Here is a 22243-nt window from a genome sequence, read left to right on the forward strand (position 1 = left end):
TTCAGTAACCACACGTTTGTCGAGCCTCTCAACAGCTACCCCTGTGGTGTTGTTGTTGTTGCACCTACAGTAGGGCTATCCATATTGCTGAGGCACACAGGCTTCACCACCATTGCCAAGACCTATGGTTAATTGGGTGGGGGAAGTCTATTACAACTCACACAAAACTGAGAAACTGAATTACAACATCTAAGATTAAATATTCAACATAGGTATAGTAACCATCTAGCTAACATGGAGAAACATGTTGAGGCATATGTGGCAGTATATAAAAGACATTTTAAGTATCTATTAGTGTGTGTGTGCGCGCGCGCGCGCATGTGTGCGTGCATGCACGGGTGCATTGTAAGTTCATTAATAATGATTTGAATTTAGAGTGTGTAACTTCTATCTCCTCCTGTATATGAACGATATTCCTTCTAATGTGGCAGGTGCTTCCAACATTTTGTTTGCCAAAGACACTACCTTGGTAGTGAAGAATGTTTAGTCCAACACAAGTAATGTATCAAATGACAAGTTCTTGGCTTGTAGAAAATAAATGGATGATAAATCAAAAAATGCCTCGGTTTTTACAGATTCTAACACACAACTCTGCTAAAAGTGACATTTTGATTACACAGAATGGGCAAATGATTAGTGAGTCTTGATCTCAATTGCTGGTGGTGGAGATGGTAAAATGTCATGGAAAGCCCATATTCAAGATCTTGTTTAAAAACTGGATAGCTGCTATATTCACTTATTTGCAGTAAGTCTACTTTGCTTACTTGCATTTGCTTATGACACATGGCATTATATTCTGGGGTAACTTCCAATCCACAAAGTATTTTCTACTCAGTAATGGGCAGTTCAAGCAACCTCTTTGTCCAGCAGTCTCAATTTTAAAATCGGCCTCTTGATATATATTTGCTTTAAAGTCATTTGTTGTTAAGAATGTGAGATTATTCCCAATAATTAGCATCTTTCATTTACGTAATACTAGGCAGAAATCTAACCTGCATTTGTACCACACCACAGTGACTAATGGCAGGAAGGTGTATAGTATTCTGCTGCATCCATTTTCAGTAAGCTACCAAAAGAATTTAAGCAGTAATCTTCACATTTTCAGGTCTAAATCTTAGAACTTTCATAGCACACTGCTACTATTCTGTCAGGGAGTTTCTTGAAAAATGTAGGCAAACTTCTGAGTACCTTTTTTGATTATGTTAATATACACTCAGAAAGTTGTCATCTGCATGGGATCATGTAAGTTTTATTTGATCTATTATTAATTTTTCTGATATTAATTTCCTGTACTGATTTTCTTCACAACCCTGGAGAATAGCTCCTCAGTTTTGTCCTATGGAATCAGATGGGTAAATAAGATTCAATCCAAGATTTAACCAATGACAATGAACATGGTGATACTTAGCAATGTGTGAAGATATACAGATGCGGTATTTACCCAATTATAAGATGAAGCTTTTTCCCCAAATTCATCATTCGAAAAATCTGGGGTCACCTTATATTCACACATTAAGTATAGCTGCTGAGGTCAACGTTTTTACATTGTTTAATAGATTACATTTATCATCTAACATTTACACACAACACTTCGGCTACTGAGGTTTTGTACACATTTATTTTTATGAATTCTGAATTTAGGGCATAGCAATGCTTTCATTAAATAGGCTTGAGATTTCCCAATATACCAAAGAGCTTTATACAGTACCGAGCTTGTCTGAGCAATTGTGTGACAACTGGCTCGTGGTACTAGTGCAAGGGATACATGGGAAGCTATGAACTAGCCTCTACAACAATCTAATGCTCTGCTTAAAAATTGACAGTTTTGTGAAACACAGGAGGAAATAGCATGAAATTTTATTAACTTACAAACTGTTGTTGTACTTTAACAGGTCTGCAATAAAATTTGTCAAATTTATCAATACCATATACATACATTTGTGCTGTTTTTTTAATAAAGTAAATTGAAAAGTGAAAATCTTTTTCTTCAAAAACCATTACTTTATTCTCAAACCAAGTCAATATTTTATTTGGTTATGAGAAGCTGTCATGATTTTCCCAGTGGGTTACAAATCAGAAATTCAGTCACTGTTAACATATTAGAATACTGGAGAACAAAATAATGAGCTTTCAATCAGCTTGAAAAGTACAAGGTGACATTCAAATGGCTAATAATAATGATAAAAATAATAAACCAGAATTAAATGATTAACAAATGAAACAAATCACATTACACCAACTACAATTGTTATTGCCAAGAATAATTTATAGCGAAAAGCCATGTTGTGAAGATAGCACCAACAGCTGTAACTAGATCACAGGAGTGAATAAATTAGTTGCTTTTGTTGCATACGACTTGCGTCCTAGAAGATATTGCCACCATCATTTCACTATCACTTAAGCACAGCAATACACATTTCATGCATCAATTTTGTTGACACTCACCATGAGGTATGGCGGGAACAATAATAGCTATGTCAGCTGTGGGTTTTACAGAGTCAACAAGAGAGTGGTGGGCAGAGAATATGTTTAGAAGCGAGAGAAATTTATCATTCTCATGTCAGTATAGAAGCAAAATCCACTCTCTGTTCAGAGGGGAAAGAAAGGCTGTGTTCTCAGGTCCCACCATAACCACAACCTTAGAAACCACAACATATTTAGAAGAAATAGCCAAAATATTTGTGACAACGGAGATATAAGTTTCACAGCTCACTTGTTAGGATGAAGACAATGATGGCCAAAAACAGTGATACCACAGATGACAGTGAACAAAAAATTAACATGTACCATTTCTTTTTGTTTATTTTGGTTTTTCTTGTATTATCGCAATGTGAAAAATGAACAAAAGGCACCAGTTTAGAAAACTTTTTAGGCAGATACCTTATGTCCACGAAAGTTTGTAATTTTGATTAGTCATAATATATTAAAAACAAATTTTTCTCAAGGAGCCTCCTGATAAGGGGGGGGGGGGTCATTTTAATTCATGACTGTCTTATACTTGGATAAATATAATAAGCCTAGATGCAAATGACCTGTTCTAGGGGCCAAAGGCTTTTGTTGAACAGCATGTTCAAGTGATTGGACAGACACACACATTCCTGCAGCACCTACACAGTTTCAGATTCCTTAAATAAATGTTAACATGCCGACTATTAATTTACCACCACATGGCACAGTCTTAGAAATCTTATATTGATTCCGGAAACAGAGAAAAAGCAGTGTCTCAGATGGCTCCAGTGATGTCAGTACAAACAAAATCTATGTAAAGCAGAAACTTGGGGATAAAAAATTCTTACCTTGTTGTGTGAATCAATGCGAGCTTGAATTTGTCCGTCAAGAATCAACTGCATGAGTTCATCTTCTAGCGCTAAAACAGTAGTATTGAAAGCAGCTGCCATTTTATGCATGTCTGCAGACAAGTAAGGACTGAAATATTGTATCAGTGCACGATTGCGTATCTGTGTATATAATGCATTCACATGTGGTGCAATATACATATCCAAAAGGAGATTATCCTGAAAAGAAAAAAAAGAATTAATCTGAAAGAACGGAGTGAAATGCTGCATAATAAGTTTTGTAATACAAAAGGTATCTTGCACTAAAGCAACAATTTGATGAAAAACATTAACTATGTAGATGGAGAAACTTTTTTGTACTACACCACAAAATTACTTACACCACCTGAAGTTAATATACAATGGCATAATCTCTCTCTCTCTCTCTATCTCTCTCTCTCTCTCTCTCTCTCTCTCTCTCTCTCTCTCTCTATCTCGTTAGCTTTATATTATCTTTAGACATGTTTTGTGACCCTACTGGTGTGATCTATTTTCACATTCCTCTCAAGTGATTTATGGAAATCGTTTAAAACCTAAATTTGGACAGCCTGACATAATTTTGCACCCCACTCCTCCTGGATGCAGGTCCACTGGTTCTATTACTGACTCACTGCACTTGGCAGGTTTAGAAGAGGAAATGAATGGACAGTGTGTTGAAGGGAAGGAAACATCACTTCAAATCCTCGATTAGGAGAGGCACAGTAAATGTAACTAGTGAGGTAAGCAGCAGTGACTGGTGATCATGTGCTAAAGCATTTCTCTCTGAATGGCAGCTAGAAATCTTACTAAAATTACGCCACTGGACAAACACGTTTTGTAGTTACCTCTCTGTGATAGCTAGAAACCAGTGTCGAGTGCTGAAATGACACCCAGCCACAATTCAAACAACTCTGAGAAGGGATTCTGCTGTCTGTTTTCAACTGCACGTGCTTTGTTGTGATGTCATCCCTGCCAGCCCTGACACTGCCATGTTGCTCGCAGTGCCAGGTCAGTATTTTCCTTTCAGCACTACGCAAAAGAACTTGCCCCCCTTCTAACAGCCGTATACCTCAAGTCTCTAGAGGAACGGAAGGTTCCAAATGAATGGAAAAGAGCATATGTAGTTCCAGTTTTCAAGAAGCATCGTCGAGCAGATGCACGAAACTATAGGCCTATATCTCTGACATCTATCTGTTGTAGAATTTTAGAACATGTTTTTTGCTCGCGTATCATGTCATTTCTGGAAACCCAGAATCTAGTCTGTAGGAATCAACATGGATTCAGGAAACAGCGATTGTGAGGGACCCAATTTGCTTTATTTGCTCATGAGACCCAGAAAAAATTAGATACAGGCTCCCAGGTAGATGCCATTTTCCTTGACTTCCAGAAAGTGTTCGATACAGTTCCACACTATTGCCTGTTAAAGAGCCTACAGAATATCAGTCCAGTTGTGTGGCTGGATTGAAGAGTTTTTAGCAAACAGAACACAGCATGTTGTTCTCAATGGAGACACATCTACAGATGTTAAAGTAACCTCTAGCGTGTCACATGGGAGTGTTATGGGACCATTGCTTTTCACAATATATATAAATGACCTAGCAGATAGTGTCGGAAGTTCCATGCTGCATTTCATGGATGATGCTGTAGTGCACAGAGAAGTTACAGCATTAGGAAATTACAGAGAAATACAGGAAAATCTGCAGCGGATAGGCACTTGGTGCAGGGAATGGCAACTGACCCTTAACATACACAAATGTAATGTATTGTGAATACATAGAAAGAAGCGGAACAAACACTGGTAGCAGTTACTTCTGTAAAATATCTGGAAGTGTGCGTGCGCAACGATTTTAAGTGGATTTTGTCACAGGGTTATTTGGTAAGCGTGATAGCATTACAGAGATGTTTAGCAAACTCAAATGGCAGACACTGTAAGAGAGGCGCTCTGCATCACTGTGTAGCTTGCTGTCCAGGTTTCGAGGGGGTGCGTTTCTGGACAAGGTATCTAATATATTTCTTCCGCCTACTTATACCTCCCGAGTAGATCACAAATGTAAAATTTGATAGATTCGAGTGTGCACGGAGGCTTCCGGCAGTCGTTCTTCCCACGAACCAAACGCGGCTGGAGCAGGAAAGGGAGGTAATGCAGTGGCACGTAAAGTGCCCTCCGCCACACACCGTTGGGTGGCTTGCGGAGTATAAATAGTATAAATGTAGAATTAGATGTGTGTAAAGGATTGTACAAGAGTAGGGTATGAGGAATTTTGGAGCAGCCATTGTCCTCCCAGCACCATGGCCGAGTAGTTTAGAATGTAGACTGGTGATTTGTCAGCTTGGGTTCGAATCCTGCTGCTAGCAAAATTTTTTTCCACTTTATTTTATTCCTCACAATGTTAACTATTCATTATAAAATTTAACACTGACTCCTACAGACGTGCTCTATACATTCTGTGCTGAGAGTGGCTTTCTTTGTTGTCCCTGTACTGCTCGTTTAATGCTGCTGCCTGTGCTGAGAGAGTGCGTTTTGGTCACTAAGAAATACTTATTGCCAAATAAAAAAAAATTGCACGCCTTACAGCCTGTACCTTCACTCAATAAATGTCTGAATTCATTTCATTATTCAGCACAGTTACTGTGCAGCATCAAACTAAGCAAAGCATTGCACAAAATTTGAAAAAGTTTGCGAAGATAGAAATACACTGTGTAAACTTTGCATATGGTCGATTTTTCCCCAAAGGCTGCTGCATGTAAAATGTAGATAATATATATATATATATTTTATTTAAAACTGACGGCAGAACGATACCTCATTTTGTTCTCGAGATACTCTTTTTTTCGACTGGGCAGTCACGTGCAATGTGCCCATTTGTGTCCCTGTGCATTGGAAACTGTGTGGTCATAACAATCTTCACATTTCATAAAATGATTCAGGATGTCAAAATGAGGTATTTCAAAAGTGATGGCACACAAAAAGACACATATTTTATGATAAACACACAAAACTTTTTTTCATTGACAAAGATAAAGAAATAACTTGTTGACTGCATTGAGAGGGCTGGCAGAACAGGATGCCTAAGCACACAAACAGCACTTAAGTTCCCTAAGTGTATAGTGTGAGGGATTTTTGAGCAGCTGTACACATATCAGTTCTGTCACCTACAGATTTAATGCAAGGACTGGCAATTTGTTGAATCTGGTTTGATTTGTACTGCTGCCATGTTTTTCCTTAATTTTATTTTATTCCTCAGAATGTTGAACAATTAACTGTAAAATTAAAATATCTTTAATAGTTAAATTTATATATACAAAATTAACATATTCAATTTAGTTAGTAATTACTACCCTTTTAAGCCAAAATGCTATAGGCCATCAAATTGTGGCACACTGATATAATTTTGCAACTGGGCATACCAACTAACTAATAGCCCAGTTTTAATTGACAAAGCACTCTAAATAATGAACTGTCAGAGGCCGACTAGTCAAATATGACAGCTATGCCATTAGGAAATAAACAGAACTCTGTGATGAACAGAAACAACTATGTGCAAAAACAAACAGAAGGCACCTAAATGCAGTTCTGTGTTTGAATGAAAAAGGGGTGGGGAGGTGGAGGCATTCACATAAAAAATAAAGATGGAGGAAAGTAGGGAATTGTATAAATATGGAGAGAGAGAGAGAGAGAGAGAGAGAGAGAGAGAGAGAGAGAGAGAGAGAGAGAGAGAGAGAGAGAGAGAGAGAGGGGGGGGGGGGGGGGGGTAGGTGCAACTCCGAAACCAGCCCATGACTGCTGGAAACAGTGCTACAGATCACCCACAAAAATTGTACATATTCAGTTAATATATAGAAATGACAGAGGCATAATATCTGAAACGTGTAGCACAAACATAAACAAAAAGTGACTGGTTACAGCTGTTTGTGTAACTCAACTGATATGTCTTGCAGTTTCATAATGGAGTCTATTTAGACTGGCTTATTTTGCTTTTATAGCCGTTGCTTACACCCATTTCTACCTTCACTTCTAAATTTATTAAGCCTATGACCCTTACTCCATCTATTCTTGTTTTAGTAATTTGTAAGCAGATGGTTCTATTTTGTAAAAGCAACTATCCATATTTTTTAAAATTTATTTGCACATTAAATAGTACTTCATCTCAGGAATTAGAATTGACTTACCTTTATCTCATCCAAGAGCTTCAGGCACGATGCGTATTTAGACTCGTAAAACTTGAAAATTATATCCCTAAGCTGAGGTTCTAATTCAAGGAACAATTTAAATGAGCTGTAAATATAAAAAAAAAAACCAAGTTAGACAATGAAATTTCGTCCACAGAAATAGATACAGTACACTAATCTGAACAGGGAGAGGGGACAGAGGAACTGTCATTCATTGACAACTAACACTGTTTGGACATAACTGTGTTTAAACTTAAGAAAACTTCGGGTGACGTTCTATTATTTATAGAATAGTATAGCTTTTTATTGTGTATCCCACAAATTTGTGACCTGAGGCTGAAAATAAATCAAAAACAACTGTTTACCAGATGGTCACTGTGTTCCCACAATACAATACGTCTAGCCTGTGTACAACTAGAGTTCTGAAAGATAAATGTACTGCAATTCAGAAACCAAACTTTTGTCTACAGATTATTTCCACAACTATGTCTTATCATCCAGTACCTTCATACAGTCAGTGTTTTCACATTTTCCTTGCAAATTATCCAAATGTCTCATTTCTTATCTCAAAAGTGCACTTAATTTTCAGAACTAATCTAAACAAGATCTTTAACACCTCAAGCATCTTATTTTCTGGTTTTCCCCACAGTCCAAAATTCAATTCCATAGCAAGCTGTGCTCCAGGCACCAATCCCCAGAAATTTCTTCATTAAATTAAAGCCAGTGTTCAATACTAGTACTACTACATTAGCAACGAATGCCCTTTTTCCTGTGCATGTCCACCTCTTGTATCGTCTATGCTTCACCCACCATGCGTTACTTTGCTTCCAAGAATTCCTTCATTTCATCTATGTGGCTCTCATTTGTACTGCTCTTAATTGTTGTTGTTGTTGTTGTTGTTGTTGTTGTTGTTGTTGGGAAGTTTAAGGGGGACTAAACAGCTAAGGTCATCAGTCCCCCATTCCAAAAAACCGGCGAAACAAAATTTACGGAACAGGTAAAACCCCAAGGGGGGAGGAGACGCCCCTCCCCCCAGTCACTGAAAGAACACCAATGTGGCAGCGAACGCTAGAGACAAGAAGAGTACAGACGAACACTGGACAGAAAGAGACGGAAGAAAATAAGAGGGTCGGAGACTGGTTGACTGACCATGGGAACAGAAATTGGGAAAGAGTCAACCACCCGAAGACACACATTAAAATCTGCGACCAATGGGACACTCGAGGACAAGATACACAGAAAGGGAAAGGGACAGGTCCCCCCCTAAATGGAACCATAAAAAGGACTACCACGGATAAAATTTAAAACGTTGTTAGCCATGGAGGCATCGTCGCATAAAACCAAAGGCAACGTGCCCGGGAGATTAAAAGTCTGCCGGAGGGTGCGCAGGCGGGGACACTCCAACAAAATGTGGGCGACCGTCAACCGGGACCCACACTGACACAGGGGGGGATCCTCCTGACGCAAAAGATGTCCGTGCGTCAGGTAGGTATGGCCGATGCGGAGCCGACACAGGATGACAGAGTCCCTGCGAGAAGCCCGCAGGGAGGACTGCCACACATCGGTCGTCTCCTTAACATCCCGCAGTTTATTCGGAGAAGTCAGGCTACGCCACTCGTCACACCACATCTGAAGCACCTTACGGCGCAACACCAGCTGCAAATCACGAGCCGGGAGGCCGATCGCCAAAGTGGGGGCGTCGACCGCCCCTTTGGCCAGCCTGTCGACACGTTCATTCCCCGGGATGCCAACGTGACCTGGCGTCCAAACAAAGACCACCGAACGACCAGAGCGGGTAATGGCAAAAACAGACTCCTGAATAAAGGATACCAGAGAAGAAGAGGTATAGCAGCGGTCGATAGCCTGGAGGCTGCTCAGGGAGTCACTGCAGATGACGATGGACGTACCTGAGCAGGAACGCATATGCTCAAGAGCGCGCAATATGGCCACCAGCTCTGCAGCCAGCCGGCAAGGAGCGCTGTTCAACATGGGCAGCGTGAGCAAAAGCGTAGGCAGGACGACCATCCACCAGGGAACCATCAGTGTAGACAGGCTCACAGCCTGAAAATGAGGCGACGAGCTCAAGAAAACTGTGACGGAGGGCCACATGCGGAGCCGAGTCCTTGGGTTCCCGTGCCAAGTCCAGGCGGACGGACGGACGGGTCATACACCAGGGAGGCGTGGGTGCACAGGCCCGGAAGGGCGGCAAAAGAGGGAACGACCCCAGTTCAGACAGCAGGGACTGGACGCGGACAGCAATGGAAAGCCCAGACCTAGGTCGCCGGTCGGGCAGAGGGAGAACCCTGGCAGGGAAAAGCAGGCGATGATTGGGATGGCCCGGTGAGCAATGCACGTGGACAGCATAGTCGGCGAGCAGTCGGTGGCGGCGAATCCGCAGCGGGGGAACCCCGGCTTCCACCAGCAGACTATCCACGGGGCTTGTACGGAAAGCGCCAGTTGCAAGCCGAACCCCACAGTGGTGTATGGGGTCCAACAACGTCAACACTGAGGGCGATGCAGACCCATAGGCCAGGCTCCCATAATCAAGCCTGGACTGCACAAGGGCTCTGTACAATCGCAACAGCGTGCTGCGATCTGCACCCCAAGACGCATGGCTCAGGCAGCGGAGGGCGTTGAGGTGCTGCCAGCACTTTTGCTTCAGCTGAGTAATATGAGGAACCCACGTGAGCCGGGCATCAAAGACGAGTCCTAAGAAGCGGCTAGTGTCCACCACTTCAAGTAGTTGACCGTCGAGGTAAAGTTCCGGATGAGGGTGGACCGTCCGACGCCTGCAGAAGTGCACAACTCGAGTCTTGGCCGCAGAGAACTGAAATCCATGAGTCAGAGCCCATGAGGCCGCCTTGCGAACGGCTGCTTGCAGCCTGCGTTCGGCGACTCCCGTAGTCGTTGAGCTAAATGAGATGCAGAAGTCGTCGGCATACAAAGAAGGAGACACCGACAACCCCACGGCTGCAGCCAGACCATTAATGGCCACTAGAAATAAGGAAATGCTCAACACCGAGCCCTGCGGGACCCCATTTTCCTGTATATAAGATGAACTAGAGGCGGCACCGACTTGCACCCGGAAAGAGCGGCGCAATAAGAAGTTTTGAAGAAAAGCTGGGAGCTGACCACGAAGACCCCACTCGCGCAACGTAGCAAGGATGTGATGCCTCCATGTTGTGTCATATGCCTTCCGCAGATCAAAAAATACAGCAACGAGATGCTGACGGCGGGAAAAGGCCGTACGGATAGCAGATTCCAGCCGCACCAAATTGTCCGCAGCAGACCGGCCCTGACGGAAGCCACCCTGGGATGGAGCGAGGAGACCGCGCGACTCAAGGACCCAACACAAACGCCGCCCCACCATACGTTCGAGCAATTTGCACAAAACGTTTGTTAGTGTAATGGGACAATAGCCGTCCACCGCCAGAGGGTCCGCACCGGGCTTCAAGATGGGAACGATAACACCCTCTCGCCATTGCGACGGGAACACGCCCTCGCTCCAAATGCGGTTAAAGATGGTAAGGATGTGTCTCTGGCAGTCCCTGGAGAGATGCTTCAGCATCTGCGCGTGGATGCAGTCCGGTCCTGGTGCTGTATCAGGGCAATTGGTGAGGGCAGCGAGGAATTCCCTCTCGCTGAAAGGAGCATTGTATTTTTCAGAATGACGTGTGTGGAACGATAACGGCGTCCGCTCGGCGCGCTCCTTTAGAGAGCGAAAGGCAGGAGGGTAAGTTGCAGTAGCAGAGCTCGTAGCAAAGAGCGTGGCAAGGTGGTCAGCAATGGTGGCAGCGTCCGTGCAGACAGCGCCGTCCAGGGAGATTCCAGGGACACCCTTAGGGGTCTGGTATCCATAAATCCGCCGGATGCGGGACCACACGAGCGACGGGGAGACACGGGAGCCCAAGGATGAAATGTACCTCTCCCAGCATTCCTGCTTACGCCGTGCAATAAGACGACGGGCCAAGGCACGGAGCTTCTTAAAGGCGATGAGGGTCTCCAGAGACGGGTGCCGCTTATGACGCTGGAGAGCCCGCCTACGGTCGCAAATAGCCTCAGCAATCTCCGGCGACCACCAGGGGACAGACTTCCTCCGAGGGAGTCCAGAAGAGCGAGGGATGGCAGTCTCGGCCGCAGAAATAATTGACGAGATCAAGACACGGACCACCTCGTCAATGTCACCCTGTGGAAGAGAAGCAATGGTGGCAGCGGAAGTAAAAGCCGGCCAGTCAGCCCTGTTGAGAGCCCAGCGGGGCAGGCACCCAGAAGAATGACACTGGGGCAGTGACAAATAGATGGGAAAATGGTCACTACCACACAGATCAGGATGCACTCTCCAGTGAAGGGATGGGACAAGTCCGGGGCTGCAAAGAGAGAGATCGATGGCCGAGAACGAGCCATGGGCCACACTGAAATGCGTGGGAGCACCGGTGTTCAAAAGGCTAAGGTCGAGCTGAGCCAACACATGCTCCACAGCGCGACCGCGGTCATCGGAGACAGTCCCACCCCATAGAGGGTTGTGGGCATTGAAATCGCCCAGAAGCAGCAATGGTGGCGGGAGTTGAGCCAGCAGCGCAGCCAAGACATGTCGGGGGAGTTGCCCATACGGAGGAACGTAAACAGAGCAAACAGTAATAGCCGGCGAGAGCTCAATCCTGACAGCGACTGCCTCTAAAGGCGTCAGAAGGGGTACTGGTGAGCTATAGACAGAGTGGTGAACAAAGAGGCAAACTCCACCTGAAGCTCGTTGACAGTCAGCGCGGTTCTTATAGTATCCCCGATAACCGCGAAGGGCAGGGGTCCGCATCGCTGGAAACCAAGTTTCCTGAAGAGCAATGCACAGAACAGGGGAAACACTCAGAAGCATCCGGAGCTCAGGCAGGTGGCGGAAATAACCGCCGCAATTCCACTGGAGAATGGAAGCAGGAAGGGACTGGGAGGGCGTGAAGGCGACTAAGAGGCAGACGGCGCCGCAGAGTCAACGGCCGCCACTGAGCGAGAGTCAGCTGTGTCCATAGGAGAGGTCCCCGAGGGTTCTGTGAAGTCGAGATCCGCGGCAGAGGCGAGGATCTCCACCACATCCCCAGAGCCAGAGCTATTGACAGCAGGCGGTACTGAAACTGCCGGAGCGTCCTTCTTCTTGGACACGTTCCGGTCCTTCTTCTCGCGTCTGTCCTTTGGCTTAGAGGGCTGGGAGAGTTTCTCTGAAGGAGCGTCGGAGGCTGACGACGACGCAGAAGCCCTACGACCAGCAGGTGGATGAACCTTCAGCCACTGGCTGACATCCGGCGGGGTAGCAGAAGAAACGGAAGAAGGGAGGGCCCCGAGGGACCCCTTCCGCGAGAGAGGAGCCCGCAGAGACGACGCCGGCGGAGACGTGCCGGCAGAGAAGGGGGAGGGGGAGGGATAGAGCCCCCCGGTTTTGGAGCAGATGTCACTCCTGAAGCATGTGCGGGGGGAGTGACAGAAGGGGGTTTGCGCCCAACTGCTAAGGGGGCAACAGAGGAAGGCTTGCCCCCAGACACGAGGGAGGCAGACAGAAATGGACGGCCCCGAGGGCCAACTGAAGGCAACACAGAGGAGGCGATAACTGCCGCCCGCGAGGGCGACGATAACGTAGCTGCAGCATAAGAAGTTTGAAGAGGGACAGGATGCAACCTTTCAAATTTCAGTTTTGCCTCGCGATAAGTAAGCCGGTCCAGGGTCTTAAATTCCATAATCTTCCGCTCCTTATGAAGAACGGGGCAGTCCGGCGAGCATGGAGAGTGGTGTTCCCCGCAGTTGACACAGACAGGCGGAGGCGCACATGGAGAATCGGGATGAGAGGGGCGTCCGCAATCTCGACATGTGGCGCTGGATGGGCAACGGGAGGACATATGCCCAAACTTCCAGCACTGGAAGCACCGCATCGGGGGAGGGACGTATGGCTTGACGTCACAACGGTAAACCATTACCTTGACCTTCTCAGGCAATACAGTACCCTCGAAGGCCAAGATAAAGGCACCGGTGGCCACCCTGTTGGTCTTGGGTCCTCTGTGCACACGACGGACAAAATGCACACCACGTCGTTTCAAGTCAGCTCTCAGCTCGTCATCGGACTGTAACAAGAGGTCGCGATGGTAAATAATCCCCTGGACCATATTTAAGCTACTGTGGGGAGTGACGGAAACAGGGACGTCTCCCAGCTTATCACACAAGAGCAACGCCCGTGACTGGGCTGGGGAGGACGTCTTGAGGAGGATGGACCCATTCCTCATTTTAGACAAACCCGCCACTTCCCCAAACTTATCCTCCAGGTGTTCCACAAAAAACATAGGCTTTGTCGAAAGAAAGGAGTCACCATCAGTCCTGCTGCAGACAAGGTATTGTGGTACATAAGGCTCCTGCTTGGCACTAGATCTGCGTCCCTCCCATGGCGCAGCCAACGAGGGGAACGACTGAGGATCATATTGTGCAGCATCGAATTCAATTTTGCCTCGCTTAGAGACGCTGGTGGCAGTGCGACCACCAGCTTGGTGAGATTTATTGCGCTTCATTGTGCCACATCCGCCCAGATGCAACCTACTCCGAACGAGGGCTCTCCCCAAGGGCGCCACCCAGCCAAAGCAACGGGTACCTGGCCGATATCCCATTGCCCGGAGTCCCCGTGCCCCAGACAAGATGGGCACATACTCCTTGGCATGCATGGGGAGGAAACAGCTCTGGCATCTGTAGTGCGATCCCTGCGTGGTCAGGGGGCTACCACCAAGAGGGTACATGACAACCCCACCACAACGGATTGGCTACCGTGCTGGATTTTAAGTGTTGAAAGGGTCCACAGTTGCCGTGGGCGCTAAGAAGGGGATTGCGCACAAGACGAGGAGGCAACCCAGAAGACATGGGGTGTAAATCCCTCCACACGACAATAGATAGCATGCAAGATGGAGGTGCACGATGGACCAATAGAAAAACACCACGTAAGGCGTCCTTCCCCAAATGGCACGCACTAACAACGGAAATTTTGAAAATGGCAGGTCAAACCCAAGTGGGGACCATCACCTAAGGCCGAAACTTTGAAGACTCCTTTTAGTCGCCTCTTACGACAGGCAGGAATACCGCGGGCCTATTCGTACCCCCGAACCCGCAGGGGGGTGCTCTTAATTCCTTTCATCTTTCTTTAGTTTATTCTCAATCCACATTCTGTGCTCATTTGATGTAATGTTGACAGTATTGTACATCTGCAAATGATTGAATATAAAAAAATAGTTGAAAACAGTAATATCAATCATTTCTGCAGGGTCATCAATCATAGTTAATGTCACACCAGGTCTACCACTGATAAGATGCTACATGTCCGTGCGGCATCACCAGCAGTGCCAATCTGGACGAGACTCGAGATACACCTTCCGGGAGATGTGAGGTACTGGTGCTATGAGTGGTTATGAAATATAGCCACAAGGGGCATGCCTGATGTTCAGATCGAGTATTCTTCCTCTTACAGTGGACACTTGTTGTAGCTAATTGCATTTAGACCATTCAGAGTTTTAAATCTACACACTTACCACATCACACTACTACTCTGTGTACTTGGAAAACAACAAGTACATCTTTATAAATAATTTTATACATGAAACTTCCTGGCAGATTAAAACTGTGTGCCCGACCGAGACTCGAACTCGGGACCTTTGCCTTTCGCGGGCATGTGCTCTACCAACTGAGCTCAGTAGCTCAGTTGGTAGAGCACTTGCCCACGAAAGGCAAAGGTCCCGAGTTCGAGTCTCGGTCGGGCACACAGTTTTAATCTGCCAGGAAGTTTCATATCAGCGCACACTCCGCTGCAGAGTGAAAATCTCATTCTGGAAACATCCCCCAGGCTGTGGCTAAGCCATGTCTCCACAATATCCTTTCTTTCAGGAGTGCTAGTTCTGCATGTCTCGCAGGAGATCTTCTGTAAAGTTTGGAAGGTAGGAGACGAGGTACTGGCAGAAGTAAAGCTGTGAGTACCGGGCGTGAGTCGTGCTTCGGTAGCTCAGTTGGTAGAGCACTTGCCCGCGAAAGGCAAAGGTCCTGAGTTCGAGTCTCGGTCGGGCACACAGTTTTAATGTGCCAGGAAGTTTCATATCAGCGCACACTCCGCTGCAGAGTGAAAATCTCATTCTGGAAACATCCCCCAGGCTGTGGCTAAGCCATGTCTCCGCAATATCCTTTCTTTCAGGAGTGCTAGTTCTGCATGTCTCGCAGGAGAGCTTCTGTAAAGTTTGGAAGGTAGGAGACAAGGTACTGGCAGAAGTAAAGCTGTGAGTACCGGGCGTGAGTCGTGCTTCGGTAGCTCAGTTGGTAGAGCACTTGCCCACGAAAGGCAAAGGTCCCGAGTTCGAGTCTCGGTCGGGCACACAGTTTTAATCTGCCAGGAAGTTTCATATCAGCGCACACTCCGCTGCAGAGTAAAAATCTCATTCTGGAATTTTATACATGTTCACTTCAGTCACAGCAATGGAGAGCTATAAAAGGTAAGTTTCTTTCTATACTAAGTACAGAATTGTGTTACTTCACTAACTGTGTTGAATTCAACTACACCTATGAAAAAACATAACAGAGGCAACTAGTTGGGCACTTGCTGCTTGCTGTAGTAATTTATTAGCTGCTTTTTATTCCATCATGGTTTTTGTTAGTTATTTAACTAAGAGTGCATATCATATCATATCATATCATATCTGCCCTCACTCCAGTGCCAGACTTGTCACTGACTTGAACCGTTTAGTTAACAGGGCAACACACTGACTAGTTATTACAACACTTCAAGGCATTTTACAAGCTTAAGCAGCAGCAACTTAACTGCCACCCACACTTGTTTGAGTTCAATCAATGCAACAAGTGGCTCAAGCATCTAAGCTACAAGCATTTTTGACTCAAGGCAAAGAATGAGCAGCATATGTAGCCCAGCTTACAGTGCATTTCTGCACCTACAATGCCATCAGTCACCAATGCATTTATCATTTCTTGTCCACAGTACGCGCGGAAGTGTATTGTTTGGTGGTTAAGTTATTCCTGGACATTCTTCCTGGTGAAGTCCCGTATGATGAACTAGTGCCCAAGTACGTGTCACAGCTACTAGACATTAACTCCTTTGGCTTAAACAGCAGCCCGGGCAATCTTATAAACAATCGGTCAGAGTTGTGTGGATTAACAAGACACTGTCAGCTCAAAAGTTCTAGTGATGTGATTCTTCACTATGCTATCAGTGTCAATGTTTGGCCTGCATGCATTTGGTCCTCTATTGTAAAGCTTCCGAACCAAAACTTGATAACTGTTGTCCATAACTGAGTCTCAGGGCATAGCAGGCATTACTGAGTTTGACATGCAAGGACTGGCCATTTCTGTAGTAAAGAGTGAGCAAGTTTGGGGGTCAGGCTGATTGCATTTGCATCAAGGACACTGAATACGGCACAACCTAGTTGTTGCCAATTGGGAAAGGAGGCTTTGGCCATCATTTAAGGGATTACCCAGTTAAATCAGTATTTATATGGACATTGTTTTCACTTAATTATGGACCATAGGCCACTAACAGCTTTGTTCGGTTCCTCTTAGCCTGCCTCAGCTTGAGAAGTGCAGTAGTTACAGGACTGGGCCTTATTATTGTCCAATTACCAATATTAATTGACATATTGGCCTACCACTAAGCATTCCACTGCAGACCTATCATCGCAGTTACTAGGGTGTTCTGATGTGAAGTTTGATTCATCAGAAGGCTTCTGTTTCCACATTGACTAAGGAGACATGTGCACTGGAAGTATTTCTGCAGACTTTTTGCTAAGCAGTATTGTCGACTGTTTGCCATGGGTGGCCTCTTAGCATAAACGGAATCCACGACCCTGTGATATTTCACTGCTTTGTGCACTATAGAGCCATCTTGGTGCAATCAGGCATTCTCCTCCTCCATGTGGCAATGATCATGTAATAGTTCCTCAGCCCCTCCAGTTGAAAGTACTCAAACCATTACACAAGGATCACTATGATTTCTTCCAGACAAAACAGTTAGCCAGACGCCATTTTCCATGGTCAGGTATGGACACACAGCTCGAGGCAATGACTTCATAGTGGGCCACATGTACGAAGCATCAGGCTGCTCCCACTCAAAATTCTTTTGATTGGCCACGTTCTGCTGCACCAAGGCAGCAGCTGCACACACACACACACACACACACACACACACACACACACACACACACACTTTGCCAGTCCATATTGGAACACCCACTGATATGGGTGGTGGGCGCATATGACCTCCATTACGTCAGTGACTGCTGTGTTGTCCCACACTTCAATATTTTTGTACTGAAGGGTAACCGGAAGCAATTTTGGTTGATAATGGGTTACAGTTTACATCACATGATGTTTGAATGATTTTGCAGTGACAATGGAATACATCATATCCTCAAGACGTCCTACCATTTCCAATACAGTGGATGGTGAAACATTTTGCCAGAGCCTTCAAGGCACAGATAGACAACTATGAGCTGCTACCCACTCACGGGACCAGGCCCTCAAGCTGTTTTAGTCATCTTCCCGCTCCTTGCTCAGGGATGGCAAGTCACCAGTGGTACTTCGAAATGGTCACTTTCATAGGACATTGCTCCTCTATCTGTGTTCATGTCAGAGCCTCTGCATTCCACAATCTACATGTAAGTTTCAGCCTCAGCAAACAGTTTCGTATAGGACCTTAAGCATCAGGGATTGCAGATGGGAATGTGATGTAGTTTCAGTTGTGCTTTCGTTGTCCACTTACACCCCACACCATCAAAAGTTCAATGAAGCTGCACTGGTATCAAAACGACCTTACACCTGTTACTTCTGATTCTGCTGCTCCCCTTTTGCTCACAGACCCAGTTCATCGCCAAGGCCTTTAGCAACCGACACAGTCGCCGCCTCCTGCAGCACACTCACCTCCTCAGGAACACCAAAGGAAGTCAATGTGGAGTTGTCTACAGCATTACAGCTGAGCTGACAGTCTGGACGCAACTCCAGTGGTTGTGATGCAGTTATTCAGCAGGGCACCCCCGAGGTTCCTGTCACTGTCCTCAGCACCCCATCTGCATCAACACCCGAGTCTGCACCTGGATGCTGGTGCTCACCTGGTGGCTGGTTTCTAGTCATGCTCAGGATGAACGCCGAAGGTGCAGATGGGTGTTCCATGACAACTACAGTCTCAGCTCCTGCAATTGCACCCATGTTCAATCTTCATCCCTGCTGTTGTGCTCCATTTGGGGCAGGGGGGGGGGGTAAAGGAATATGGTGCTGTCAGTCATCAATAATATCACTCCATCAGCCAACCATTGCAAAGATGCTGCATGTGCAAGCCAGCAGCACCAATCCAGACAAGTCTTGGCACACACCTCCTGGGAGTTGGAGGTGCCACCACCATGCACTGATTATGAAATACGGTCACAATGGAGAATTGTGGGCTTTCCATATGAAGCTCAAATCGAGTACACTTCTTAGTGTGCACAGAGTCATTGCATCATCACTCTGTAGAGCTTATATCATACTCTTGTGTAGCGAGTGCCAAGTTGTAGTAACTGCATATGGAACATTCAGAAAGCAGTACTCGTGCCTGCTGGAGTTAGCGGTCATGTGTGCATAACGTGTGCTTGCTTGTGTGTATGAATGGTGTGCATTGCTCTTTTGCTCATGAAGGCTGTGCCAAAAGCTTGATGTAAGTGTGTTAATTACACTGTCTGCAATTTAACATGTTTGCTTTACAGTAAGTAGCAATCTGTCTTTCTCTACATTGTTGATATTCCTGCCCGGAATTCCTACCTGCACTTCATGTTTGTTTTGTAAGCATAAGTCTAAATCTAAAATCAAAACTAGACAAATACTAACAAACTGGTATCTATGAAGACCTCATGAAAATACAGTACAAACTACTCAACATTTGCACATCACCTTAAACAAGCATATCACAGGCCTAGCGTAATAGGAATGTACGTGAGCAATACCAACCACTGAAAATGTACCTTGACATTTCAAAAAACTTCTACATACATAGAGAACTAACAAACAGCAAACAGCTGCTTACTGACCAAATAAACATTGGAGACTAAACACTGCACAAAGTCAGTGAACAAATCACCTGAAAAATTATTTTAAAAGAGATTCTAGCTCCACTACTACTCTCCATTCATCCTCCAAATCACCTCCCCCCCCCCCCCCCCCCCCCCGCCCTACCTCCACTTCGCCACCTTAAACTCGTCTTTAGAGGACCCTGCTCCCTTTCCCCCAAACTGTCTTATGTAAAAGACAAACTACAACATACTGCATAAGAGAAGTATAGAGCAAGAAAGTAAGTGTTTTCAGATAAAGTGAACACTGAATCTAACAAATAAGTTGGCAGCACTGACCACACGTAACTAAACAATTGTTGGCCAGTACGTACCAACAGGAAGCAGACGTTTTAGTACTGAAGAGAGGTAAGTATAGAAGTACTGTGCTACATACTATCTTAACTTTTGTAACTATATGTTCCTTCCTTGTTAAGGAAAGAGGGATACATTGTGAAGGTTTAGAATGAATACCAAATTACAAACACTACGATGAGATAAATTCACCTGTAGTGAGGATAAGGGGAGACCATTAAACATCTATGTTCTCTATTTAAATAATTTTGGAGTGAAGGAGAAAACTCATAAAATAATGGAGCTGCTGAATTGTCAACAGGCATGCACAAAAACGAATTACAACTTTGCAGTACTCTACATTGTGTCCACTGAACACACAATGCCGTGACTGCAGCTCAGCAAGTTGATTGGGGTGACGGGTTGTGATCGGCGGGGTGAGTAGAGAGAGAAAAGAGGCAGGAAAGTGGGAGGGGGTTGGGTAAGGTTGGCTAACAGCTTAGAAGAAGGCAGCATGTGTACAGGGCAGGAATGCAGGATGACAGGGCAGGTGTGAAACACAGGCAATGTAGATTATGAGTTTACGTGGCCCAAGATGACGACAGAGGAATGGACTGGGAGGGTGTTAGGACTGAGGAAGGGGAGATTGTAGGCAAAATGTATAGATGCAGAGGGTTAGTGGAGATTGAGAAATTTAAAAATGAATATGTTGCAGGGGTAGCTCCCAACTGTGTAGTTCAGAAGAACTGGTGCTGTGGAGGAACAGGATTCAGATGGCACTATTTGTGAAGCAACAACTGAACTCTGCCATGTTGCACTTAGCAAAGTGTTCTGGCACTCAGCAGTCAACACTGCTCTTGGCTACAGTTTGGTGGTGACCACCTACCCTGACAGCCAGCTGGTTGGTGGTCATGCCCACATAAAACGTGCAGAATTATGTTTTAAATGGCTGGCTTCACAGGCGGTCCTGCCTCTGTTGGGATAGGGTTGGGATGGTGGGGATGGGGGTGGGAGGGGTATGGCCAGGCACTGATGCTCGGCAGTAGACATCTGGTGTTGGCTACTGCACCCAAGCGCACGACATGGGGACAGCATTTATTAAGTGCAGGGGGGTGAGTAGCTGGCAAGACTCCTTGCCACTGGTGGCACGCACTGGATCACCGGCTGGTGGGGTGCTTGGCATGATGGTACCTGCCACCTGATCCAGGACAATGGAAGTCACTAGCGGATTGGGGCATCAGCACATTCTGCAATCAGCTGCGTATGCAAGCAAACAGCACGGCCGTGAGGATGTATGGAGTGCAGTATAAGGCTGTCGATACAATTACTGTTTGATGGTACATCCTGGTGCAAGTCTGCCCTCTCCATTGCAGCTTCTTCCACCCATCCTGACATGTAGAAGACCGAAATAGGCCAGGTCATTACAACTGGCTTAGATAGGAACCGAAAAAGGAAGTGAAGATAAAAATTAATCTATAGCATTTGTTTCTGTTTATCTCATTTCCCTTGTATCATTTTAAATATTGACAAATAATGAACAGAATAAGTTTAGAATCTTTCTTAGATACTTCATGATAAAACAGTTTGTAATTAGTCAGAATATGTTAAAATTCTTCAGAAGCATCTTAAAAAATGGGAGTACTCCTCTTACATTCTGGGTTAACTTATACTCGGGTAAATAGGAAACGTACAGGGTGACGCACGAAATGTGTTACCATTTTGTTTTTGAATATAAACTTTATTGTCAATACAATCTGAAAGGATCATGTACTACAATGAAGAGCCATCCATGGATATTTGTTCTAACTCAGCACATGTCAATATGTCCACCATTTTGTTTCCTAATTTCCTTCAAACGAACACTGAAGTAGGTGATTACCCTACGGCACGTCTTCCATAATTTCACTGCAAGCTTGAAGACTAAATCTTCTGAGCTCCATTAAATCACGTAGACTTTTGGAAAATTTTTTTTCCTTTAGGTACCCCCAAAGAAAAAAGTCACATGGATTGATGTCTGGACTATGGGGGGGCCAATTTTGTCCGTCATTGAAGCGACCTGGAAAACTGAGTCAAATGATCCGCATGTTGCAATGCTCGTGTGAAAACTCCATCACAGTGTTTGCAGTATGTGGCCTTGCTCCATCTTGCAAGAACCACTACGTGTTGAAGGGCAAGGCAGTAGCAAGAGGCTGTGGAATGAAGCTATTGCAAAGGCATGCTCAAATAACGCTCGCTGTTCAGTTTTTTCAAAGAAAAAGGGTCCAATAAGTCTGTGACTGGAAATTGCTGCCCACGCTGTAATCCTCGGAGCATAATGTTATTGTTCACGAAGCACTTGTGGGTTTTCAGTGGCCCAAAAGCGTACATTTTGTTTATTAACCA

At 45.3% G+C, this 22243-nt stretch overlaps 1 protein-coding gene across 3 annotated transcripts in view; it reads right to left on the reverse strand.

The window, feature by feature from the left end:
* The window catches only part of LOC126354794 (COP9 signalosome complex subunit 1), an 86515-nt gene that overhangs the window by 20342 nt on the left and 43930 nt on the right, over positions 1 to 22243 (reverse strand). For all 3 annotated transcript variants that reach the window (XM_050004706.1, XM_050004704.1, XM_050004703.1), the window contains 2 exons: positions 7485 to 7590; positions 3297 to 3515 (listed from right to left, as the gene is read on the reverse strand). In XM_050004706.1, coding sequence (XP_049860663.1) covers positions 3297 to 3515; positions 7485 to 7590 — 325 coding nt within the window. The remainder of the gene's footprint in view (positions 1 to 3296; positions 3516 to 7484; positions 7591 to 22243) is intronic.

The sequence above is a fragment of the Schistocerca gregaria genome, chromosome 3, assembly GCF_023897955.1.
Source record: "Schistocerca gregaria isolate iqSchGreg1 chromosome 3, iqSchGreg1.2, whole genome shotgun sequence".
Lineage (NCBI taxonomy): Eukaryota > Metazoa > Arthropoda > Insecta > Orthoptera > Acrididae > Schistocerca > Schistocerca gregaria.